Here is an 11,402-nt window from a genome sequence, read left to right on the forward strand (position 1 = left end):
ATGTCATTTGACAAGGTTGTAAACTGCAAGAAGTAGGTTAGATATACTTATTGAATACACTTATATATAAGAATACAATTATTAATATTTAAGTGGGGCCCGGGCTACTCTGTATAGAAAAGTTGGGCCCGAGCTCAAAAAGGTAAAGATTCCCTGCCCGGCAGGCACAAGACATTGATACAGCATTGATTATAAGTACATGTCCTTTAAAACTGACTTTTAAAAAAAAGTTGTTTTTGTAAATTCAGACAACGTTGATGTAAAACGTTGGATCCGCGTTGTTGGTTGAGAAATGACCAAAATTCAATGGTCAAATCAACGTCAGAACCTGACATTGAATAAACGTTGTCGAAAAGCATGTTGTTTCAACGTTGTATTTGTGTTGTAGAATATATTGGTTGGGAAATTATCAAATGTCAATGGTCAAATTAACATCAGAACCCAACATTGATTAAACATCGTCAAAAAGCATGTTGTTTCAACGTAAGGTTTGTGTTGTAGAATATTGGTTGGAAAATGACCCAAGTTCAATGGTCAAATCAACGTCAGAACCCAACATTGAATAAACGTCGTCAAAAAGCATGTTGTTTCAACGTTGTATTTGTGTTGTACAATATATTGGTTGGGAAATTACCAAATGTTAATGGTCAAATCAACATCAGAAACCAACATTGTTTAAACGTCGTCAAAAAGCATGTTGTTTCAACGTTGTATTTGTGTTGTAGCATATTGGTTGGGAAATGACCCAAATTTCAATGGTCAAATTAACGTCAGAACCTAACATTGAATAAACGTCGTCAAAAAGCATGTTGTTTCAACGTAAGGTTTGTGTTTTAGAATATTGGTTGGGAAATGACACAAATTTCAATGGTCAAATTAACGTCAGAACCTAACATTGAATAAACGTCATCAAAAAGCATGTTGTTTCAACGTTGTATTTGTGTTGTAGCATATTGGTTGGGAAATGACCCAAATTTCAATGGCCAAATTAACGTCAGAACCCAACATTGAATAAACGTCGTCAAAAAGCATGTTGTTTCAACGTAAAGTTTGTGTTGTAGAATATTGGTTTGGAAAATGACCAAAATTCAATGGTCAAATCAACGTCAGAACCCAACATTGAATAAACGTCATCAAAAAGCATGTTGTTTCAACGTTGTATTTGTGTTGTACAATATATTGGTTGGGAAATTTCCAAATGTTAATGGTCAAATCATTGCCGTTGTTAGGCCTATTTTAGGGGGGCTCAAGCCCCCCTAAAATGTTCTTAAGCCCCCCCTAAATAATTTGGTGTTAAAAAAAAAAAAAAATCATTTTTTTTTCTTTTACAAATACATGCCGACATATTCATTATAAAGTAGCCCGAATATGAGTTTAAATAAATAATCATATAACCTGTCATTATTCACTCAGTTTCCCCTCACTTCATAGTGTAAGGTAGAGAGCCCCTTTAGTGCGTCGGTATCCAATCCATTCCACTTGTTCATATAGAAAATGCCCACATCACTCAAAATCCAGTCCGCATTTTCTATGCGACCTTGCAGTCCTGCAAGTGTATGAAGCACATTAGCACACAGCAGTGCAGAACAAGAACCTTGTGTCTGCAATTGTAAATAATTTACTTTTTAAGTTTTGTGTTTCTTGTAAAATCTATATAAAGTAATATACATTAGCTTATTGTTAAAATAATGAAAAAAACATCATTAAATATATTTGTTTTATTGTATTGTTACATTAATAGCTGTTGTATTATTATAGGATGGCTTGTTAAACATTTCATATGATTTTCAGAGGGTGGAAAAACCAAGACATTTAATATAAGATGTAAAATGAATAAATACATAAAAAGAAAAAGAAAAAAAATTGTTAAAAGCCATCGTCCCGGGGAGCATTTCATTTCGTCCTGTGCATTTTTTTACCATCCCCGGGACGACGAGACTACATTAATCTCAAGCCCTGGAAGTTACATTTTATTGTTTGCATTATTTGTTTCAGCGTTGCACTTTGAAGATGGTCCCTCAGCTCTTTGACAGCTTTGGCTCTTTTTCAGATCAGCAGTCTTTCTTATTTACAGTATATATAAAAGTTTCTCATTTCTATTCAGACTTCCATATATATTTAATTTCCTTAACGGCTTGCCATAATATATATATATAAATATATTATATACAAGCCAAATTATCCCGATCCAGATCTTACTTTAATTCAAGTAATTAAGTAATATTTCCAGGGCTTGAATTTACAACCATTTTAGTCACATATGTGTAATCTGTGCAACTTCAAAATATTTGGGAACAAACAATTATTGTATTGTGAGCTAAAGTGGTTGCATTAGCCTCTATGTTGTGAATGAATAACATAGAGGCTAATGCCATGACTTTCATTGTGCTTCAGTGTATCTTGAAGGATCATGCAAGTAATTGTTTCTTGTTGATGCTGTAAACAAATTGTCACTGTGCAAACCCATGTTTGTTGTTGTACTGAACACACATTGAAAATAAACCCACTGAAATAATAATAATAACAATGATTAATTTCTAAGTCTTTGTTAGCTGTTTGTGAAGTTTTGTGCTTGTGCGCTACGTTCGCTCGCATCCTGTGCATCTCCTGGGGGCTAAGCCCCCCCCTGTCCTTAAAAGCTAGTGACGCCCCTGGGTCAAATTAACATCAGAACCCAACATTGTTTAAACGTCGTCAAAAAGCATGTTGTTTCAACATTGTATTTGTGTTGTAGCATATTGGTTGGGAAATGACCCAAATTTCAATGGGGAAATTAACGTCAGAACCCAACATTGAATAAACGTCTTCAAAAAGCATGTTGTTTCAACGTTGGATTTGAGTTGCTCAACGTCAGGACCTAATTCAACAAGTTTTCAACGTTGTTTTCATATCTTGTGCCTGCTGGGTGGCTTATTGTATCCTCGTCTCACGAGAAATTTCGTTCATTCGCCGCCATGGAGGCGAGGATTGCTGACTTAGAAATGACTTTGCACTGTGGAGGGACATCAGCCACCGGCGACAATGTTGCAGTCTGTTGAGTACGCGTTCGCTCGCTTGTCGTTGTCCAATTTTCGGGGCGCAGCTAGGATGTGTCAGGAACATGCATTATCACGATATGACAATAGTATTAAAGGCTCTGTGGCCTCTGCTACCAAACGGCTGTTCATGCTTTAAATCAGGGGTCACCAACCTTTTTGAAACCAAGAGCTACTTCTTGGGTACTGATTAATGCGAAGGGCTACCAGTTTGATACACACTTAAATAAATTGCCAGAAATAGCCAATTTGTTCAATTTACCTTTAACTCTATGTTATTATTAATAATTAATGATATTTACACTTAATTGAACGGTTTAAAAGAGGAGAAAACACGAAAAAAATGACAATTAAATTTTTAAACATAGTTTATGTTCAATTTTGACTCTTTAAAATTCAAAATTCAACCGAAAAAAGGAGAAAAACTTTAAAAAAGAATTTATGGAACATCATTAGTAATTTTTCCTGATTAAGATTAATTTTAGAATTTTGATGACATGTTTTAAATAGGTTAAAATCCAATCTACACTTTGTTAGAATATATAACAAATTGGACCAAGCTATATTTCTAACAAAGACAAATCATTATTTCTTGTAGATTTTCCAGAACAAAAATTTTAAAAGAAATTCAAAAGACCTTTAAATAAGATTTAAATTTGATTCTACAGATTTTCTAGATTTGCCAGAATAATTTTTTTGAATAAGTTTGAAGAAATATTTCACAAATATTCTTCGTCGAAAAAACAGAAGCTAAAATGAAGAATTAAATTAAAATTTATTTATTATTCGTTACAATAAAAATAAAAAAATGTACTTGAACATTGATTTAAATTGTCAGGAAAGAAGAGGAAGGAATTCAAAAGGTAAAAAGGTATGTGTGTTTAAAAATCCTAAAATAATTTTTAAGGTTGTATTTTTTCTCTAAAATTGTCTTTCTGAAAGTTATAAGAAGCAAAGTAAAAAAAATAATGAATTTATTTAAACAAGTGAAGACCAAGTCTTTAAAATATTTTCTTGGATTTTCAAATTCTATTTGAGTTTTGTCTCTCTTAGAATTAAAAATGTCGGGCAAAGCGAGACCAGCTTGCTAGTAAACAAATACAATTTAAAAAATAGAGGCAGCTCACTGGTAAGTGCTGCTATTTGAGCTATTTTTAGAACAGGCTGGCGGGCTACTCATCTGGTCCTTACGGGCTACCTGGTGCCCGCGGGCACCGCGTTGGTGACCCTTGCTTTAAATGGTTGATGACAAGCTTTTTTCCCGCCAATAGGAAAGCGGCGTTAAGTTTCATCGCTTGTTTACTTTCGTTTACACCCTGCATAAAATGTGAGGTACAAAAGCGGCAATACGATCAATTAGCTGAAAAGGAAATAATCCAAATCAAAATAGCGGCTGAAGGAGAGCTCTGTACACATGTGACATTTGATTGCGAGGCCATTTTAACGAAACATACATGAAGCTTTGTATCCAGGAAAGAGAAGTACGTACTGTTTCTTTAAATTAAAAAAACAAAAAAGCAGAGAATAGTGAACTTATCTCCTTCTCGTGTTTACTTTCAGTTCTTGCTGTCTTCCACACAGTGTGGTTACTGTGCATGACTCAGTCGGCCATAAACAGGTAGGAATGTTCACTCTGCGGCGATATGTGCATTCATACTTTTCATTCACAGGAAGTGCAGAAAGAAAAGTAGTATACAGGTATTCCAGAGAAAGAATAAGCGCTGAAGTAGCATGACCCCGACCGAGCAAGCTGTAGTGTACTGACAACTGTTTTTAGTCCAGAACTATCTTCCACATGCTTGTTTTTGCATCAAGGATGTGAATAACTTTGTCCATACAGTATGCCATACAACTCTTTAAAAGGAGCAGGTAAAAAAAAAAAGTTGATGTAACATTCGTTCTCCTGAAATTGAAACTGATTTTTGTCTTCCTCTTCCTCTATGGTGGACTCTTTTACAATAGGAAGCCATTTTTCTAATATGGGCTTACTTATTGGCAGGGGCGTAGGAATACATTTAAAAAAAGATAATATTTATTTATATATATATATATATATATATATATATATATATATATATATATATATATATATATATATATATATATATATATATATATTTTTTTTTAAATGTATTTATTTTTATTTATTTTTATTTTTTTTGTGGGTGCCCCCCAATGTTAAACTCATTCTTACGCCCCTGCCAGTAAGTAAGCCCACATTGGAAAAATGGCTTCCTATTGTAAAAGAGTCCAAAAAATATATATTAAAAAAATTAATAAATATATATTTATATATATATACATATATATACTTTTTTTTAATATATTTTTTTTTTTTACTCAAACTGCCCACAGTCAGAGCTGGTGAAGGAAAAGGCCTGTCTGTCACATGATGCACGGTTGCGCTTTCAAAATAAAAGCACGTATACCTCCGCAGTATATTTTTTGGGTGGGACAAATGCGTTTTTCTCCAATATCCGTCTCCCTCGGTTCCTACGTCCATGCTTACTGGACACCAATGTAACTCCTTCATACCTTTACCAAAATACTACTACACAACATTGCGCCTATAACAATCCGGGTGATTTTTTTCCTCTTTGGTCCGGAGGACACAACGTCCACAGTTTCCAAAAACAATTTGAAATGTGGACTTGGCAGACCATAGAACACTTTTCCACTTTGCATAAGTCCATCTTAGATGAGCTCGGGCCCAGCGAAGCCGGCGGCGTTTCTGGGTGTTGTTGATAAATGGCTTTTGCTTTGCATAGTAGAGTTTTAACTTGCACTTACAGATGTAGCGACAAACTGTAAGAGGTGCGCTCTCCACTTAAGCAGCCAGATGGCAGTAGAGTTTTGAATAACTTAAAATATATTTTGTGGCAATTCCAACTTTGACCGCAGCGTCAGTTGCTATGTAGAGTGGCGCTTTCCATCATCTTCAGCATAGTGCATTGCAAAATGATTACCGTAAATTCCGAGCTACAAGCCGCTGCTTTTTTCCTACATTTTGAACCTTGCGGTGTATAAGACTAATTTATGGGTTTTTCTTTGCTTACAGCCATAATAACAATGGTTAAAAACAAACAAAAAAGCAAATACTTTTTATTGTTTGCGCTATGGGCGCCATCTTTTGGAAGAGTTTGCTCACTGCATGTACCGCGGTGTCCTTCCATTTAGTGCTTTCAAGCGGGAGGTAGAGTGACGTTCTGCCTTTTAGCCATCCATAGCGTTTCCACTCGTAAAGATTCTTCGTTCGTCACTCCAAGTAACGTTTGCGAGTTTTACAATACAACTAAAACTTTTAATACGTATTAAACTGTCCAATGTGTGATGTCTGTAGGAGTGTTTTTAATGCATACAACGTTGAGAACTTGTTGAATTAGGTCCTGACGTTGAGCAACTCAAACATACCGTATTTTCCGCACCATAAGCCGCCCCGTGTTGTAAGCCGCACCTTCAATGAATGGCATATTTCAAAACTTTGTTTACCTATTAGCCGCCCCGTGTTATTCGCCGCACCTACGCTACGCTAAAGGGAATGTCAACAAAACAGTCAGATAGGTCAGTCAAACTTTAATAATATATCACAAACCAGCGTTCTAACAACTCTGTTCACTCCCAAGATGTAATGTGCAAATGTGCAATCACAAAAATAGTAACACTCAAAATAGTGCAGAGCAATAGCAACATCAATAACTCAACGTTGCTCGAACGTTAATGTCACACAACACACAAAATAAACATTTAAAGCTCACTTTCTGAAGTTATTACTCATCTACAAATCCCTCGAATTCTTCTTCTTCGGTGTGCTTCACTTGTTTTTTGACACCATCTATGATGTGGACGCGCATGCAGTCGTAGATCAACAGGGGCGGAGCTGCGTGAAAAAAGTCACCCGGTCTCTTCGCTCATTTTTTCTTCATCCATCCATCCCTTCGAGTTAGCTTTTATGATGACGCCGGCTGGAAAGTTCTCTTTTGGCAAGGTCTTCCTTTTGAATATCACCATGGGTGGAAGTTTCTGGCCGTTAGCATGGCAAGCTAGAACCACAGTAGGACGACTTCTCATTCCCTGTGGTGCGAATAATCACCGTACGTGTTCCCGTTGTATCCACAGTGCGGTTCACATGAATATCAAAAGTCAGTGGAACCTTGTACGCGTGTCTCTTAGTAGGAGACATTTTGTGGTCTTTACAGAAACACACAAATGAAATGAAACGTAATATCCGCACGCTTCTTCTTCTACGGGGGGCGGGTGTTCACCTTGGCGGTTGCTTACAGTAGAAGAAGAAGCGCTTCCTCTTCTATGGGGGCGGTTGCTTACCGTAGAAGAAGAAGCGCTTCCTCTTTTACGGGGAAAAAAGATGGCGGCTGTTTACCGTAGTTGCGAGACCTAAACTTTATGAAAATAAATATTAATATTAATCCATATATAAGGCGCACCGGGTTATTAGCCGCACTGTCTGCTTTTGAGAAAAATTGTGTTTTTTAGGTGCGTCTTATGGTGCGGAAAATACGGTAACGTTGAAACAACATGCTTTTTGACAACGTTTAATCTATGTTGTGTTCTGACATTGATTTGACCATTGAAATTTGGTCATTTTTCCAACCAATATTCTACAACACCAATACAATGTTGAAACAACATGCTTTTTGACGACGTTTAATCAATGTCAGGTTGTGACGTTCATTTGACCTTTGAAAATTTGGTAATTTCCCAACCAACAACGTGCATCCAACGTTGGACATCAGCGTTGTCTCAATTTACAAATACAACTATTTTTGCCACGTTGTTTCAAAGTCCGTTTTAAAGGACATGTACGTATAATCAGCGTTGTATCAAAGCGGGTCCATGACGCTGACTTCTGTTTTGTTTGATTAGCCGTTTTACTGCCGTGTTACAGGCACCGTTTGGAAACGATTAAGGCATGTAAATAAACATTTACAGAATCTTTCTGCGTAAATAACTAATTTCACAACGTATATATCTGCGTCCGTGCGGCTAATATGTGGAAAAATATGTTTTTCTTCAAAAATTTAGTGGATGCGGGTCATATCCTACGAAGTCAGACCTACACTGTTTCAATGTCCATTTCTCAGATGATATAATTGTTGATGACTGAAGTGCTGATATCAACCAAACCTAACCCCCCCGCCCCAACCCCCTCCACATCCCACCCCCCGGATTGTAAATAATGTAAATAATTCAATGTATATACTCTGATGATTAACTTGTGTGATGACTGTATTATGCTGATAGTATATATTTATACCATGAATTGATTAACGTGGACCCCCACTTAAACAAGTTGAAAAACTTATTCGGGTGTTACCATTTAGTGGTCAATTGTACAGAATATGTACTGTACTGTGCAATCTACTAATAAAAGTTTCAACCAATCCCAGGGCGCTTGATTGTCCAGAAATATGGTAACTCCATATGAATCCCTTTCCTACTGTACGTGAGAAATGTGTTTACCCTGGTCGGACTTCCTATTAGTCGCGATAAACAAGTCACGACTGTACTTTGGCTTGGGATGTAGACCAGCGTTCCATATTGTCGTGTATTCATGATTCTTTCAGGTATTTCGCAGTAAGAAGTCATTGTTTGCCAAAGATTAAAAGTGCATCATCTCCTAGGTCGGGGGCCGGCCACCCGCGGCTCTTTAGCGCCGCCCTAGTGGCTCTCTGGAGGTTTTTTAAAAATGTAGGAAAAATGGAAAAAGATGAGGGGGAAAAAAATATTTTTTGTTTTAATATGGTTTCTGTAGGAGGACAAACATGACACAAACCTCCTTAATTGTTATAAATGCTTCACTGATGAGAGTATTTGGCGAGCACCGTTTTGTCCTACTAATTTTGGCGGTCCTTGAACTCACCGTAGTTTGTTTACATGTATAACTTTCTCCGACTTTCTAGGACGTGTTTTATGCCACTTCTTTTTCTGTCTCATTTTGTCCACCAAACTTTTAACGTTGTGCGTGAATGCACAAAGATGAGTTTTGTTGATGTTATTGACTTGTGTGGAGTGCTAATCAGACATATTTGGTCACTGCATGACTGCAAGCTAATCGATGCTTACATGCTATTTAGGCTAGCTATATGTACATATTGCATCATTATGCCTCATTTGTAGCTATATTTGTGCTAATTTAGTTTCCTTTAAGTCCTCTTAATTCAATTTATATCTCATGACACACTATCTGTATGTAACATGGCTTTTAAGTTTTTGCGCTCCAGACAGATTTGTTTTGGTATTTTTGGTCCAATATGGCTCCTTCAACATTTTGGGTTGCCGACCCCTGTCCTAGGTCTTTCCTCCAAGAGATGGCTGAGAATAAATCCCTGACGGCGTCCACCGACGCTCCTCCCGCTCTGATGGAAGGCGAGACTTTCCACGTCTTCATCAGCTACAGCAGCACAGACCAGCAGTGGACGCACTCCCTCATAGACCAGCTGGAGGCCCGCGGCTTGCAAGTCTGCTACCACGAGCGCGACTTCACACCGGGCCGCACCGTGCTGGAGAACATGTCCGAGTGCATCCAGGAGAGCCAGAAGGTCCTGCTGGTGCTCAGCTCGGAGTTCGTGCGGAGCCGCTGGTGCCTCCTGGAGGCCAACATGTCTCTGTTCCGAGACTGTCTGGAGAGGAAGCCCATCGTCCCCGTGCTGCTGGAGCCGGGAGTGTGCGTCCCGCTTCACCTGTGCCACCTCACCTACCTGGAGGCCGTCGACACCGAGTTCCTGGCCAAGCTGCTCAAGGTGCTCTTCACCAACAACCGGCAGCTTCTAGGCGCCACGGTGGTTCCCTATCAGCCTCCGTCCATCTACAACGGCAAGGCCCTGCAGCCTTTGACCGCTGCTAACGTGGAAAATCTTCATAAGTGGGATTCGGGTACGTTCAGTGACATGGTTGTGCCGGACCAACTGCTGCTGATTATCGAGGACAAGGACAACTACCGGAAGGCCATCGCCATCATCAACACTGTTTCTAAAAATGAAGTGTGGCTGCAGCCTCTCTGGATGAGAGTTGTGGTCTACATAAGTGGTTTGATCATGTTGATCTTACTAGTTGGGCTATTTACTTACTCGATAGCAATAATGACTATAATTCTTCCTGTAGAAATTAACTATACCCCTGTTGGAGCGTGGGTAGTAACCATTGTGAGTTTCTTCTCCGTTCCAATCGGGTTGCTTGTTCAGCTTTCGCTCTGGAAGATGGACGACGAGAAGCACGTGGTGGGGGCGATGCAGAAAGCCGCGGGGCGGGCCAATGCCATCCTCCGCGAGGAGAAGCTCCTCATGGGCTGCCGCTCCAATTCCAACTTATATCTGGTCTACGTTTGTCTGGACGGCTGCGAGGGCGAGTTCGAGGAGGCGTTCGAGTCGCAGGTGGACGCAAAGGAGGCCTTTGAAAAAGCCCTGTGCAATTTCTCGTCGGGTTACGCCTGCTGCCTGGCCAAAAAACACTTCCCTTTCCCTCAGCCCGACTCCCGCCCGGGTCACCTGGTGGGCGGGGTGTGTTTTTGCCAGTACGTCTCCCTGCAGCTGAGCGGCGGGAAGTGGAAGTGAGAGCATGGCGGAGTCCCGAGTACAGTATCTGAGAAAAGTGAGTGCATCCTTCACATTTCATCCATTTTCTATCGCTTGTCCTTTTTGGGGTGGTGGGGGGGCTGGAGCCTAACAGCATTGACAAACGAGGGCCAGTTTAGTGTTGCCAATCAACCAATCAACCTATCCCCAGGTGCATGTCTTTGGAGGTGGGAGGAAGCCGGAGTACCCGGAAGGAACCCACGCAGTCATGGGGAGAACATGCAAACCCCACATAGAGCAGGGGTCCCCAAACTTTTTGACTCGGGGGCATTGGGTTCAAAAAATTTGGCCGGGGGCCGGGCTGTGTATGTATATATATAGATATATAAATATATATACATATATATATATATATATATATATATATATATATATATTCCGAGCGTGATGATGTCACGTTATCGATGGGAAAATGCATTTTTAGACAATAAGATTTGCCTGAGAGTAACAAGCGGTAGAAAATAGATTAGAAAGAACAGATTTAAAAAAATAATTAAAAAAAATTAAAAATAATAATATATATATATATATATATATATATATATATTTTTTTTTTTTATTAAAAAAAAATATATATATATATAAATATATACACATATACAGTATATATATATATATATATATTAGGGCTGCAACAACTAATCGATTAAATCAATTAAAATCGATTATTAAAAAAGTTGCCGATTAATTTAGTCATCGATTCGTTGGATCTATGCTATGCGCATGCGCAGAGGTTTTTATTTTAATTTTTTTTAATTAAAAAATATATATATATATA

The 11,402-nt window shown here is 38.5% G+C and overlaps 1 protein-coding gene across 1 annotated transcript; it reads left to right on the forward strand.

The window, feature by feature from the left end:
• Positions 1-4,557: 4,557 nt before the first annotated feature.
• LOC133660674 (uncharacterized) lies at positions 4,558-11,061 on the forward strand. Its single transcript, XM_062064252.1, has 2 exons — positions 4,558-4,653; positions 9,346-11,061. Exons 1-2 carry the CDS (start codon positions 4,631-4,633, stop codon positions 10,601-10,603), a joined length of 1,281 nt encoding a protein of 426 aa, XP_061920236.1. The 5' UTR covers positions 4,558-4,630; the 3' UTR covers positions 10,604-11,061.
• Positions 11,062-11,402: the final 341 nt, after the last annotated feature.

Source organism: Entelurus aequoreus, linkage group LG11 (genome assembly GCF_033978785.1).
Source record: "Entelurus aequoreus isolate RoL-2023_Sb linkage group LG11, RoL_Eaeq_v1.1, whole genome shotgun sequence".
Lineage (NCBI taxonomy): Eukaryota > Metazoa > Chordata > Actinopteri > Syngnathiformes > Syngnathidae > Entelurus > Entelurus aequoreus.

Excerpts from the sequence above, each read along its gene's own strand:
- LOC133660674 (XM_062064252.1), top strand. The coding sequence starts at position 4,631 with ATGACTCAGTCGGCCATAAACAG. Across the intron at positions 4,654-9,345 it reads ACTCAGTCGGCCATAAACAG|GTCTTTCCTCCAAGAGATGG; the intron begins GTAGGAATGTTC and ends CCCCTGTCCTAG.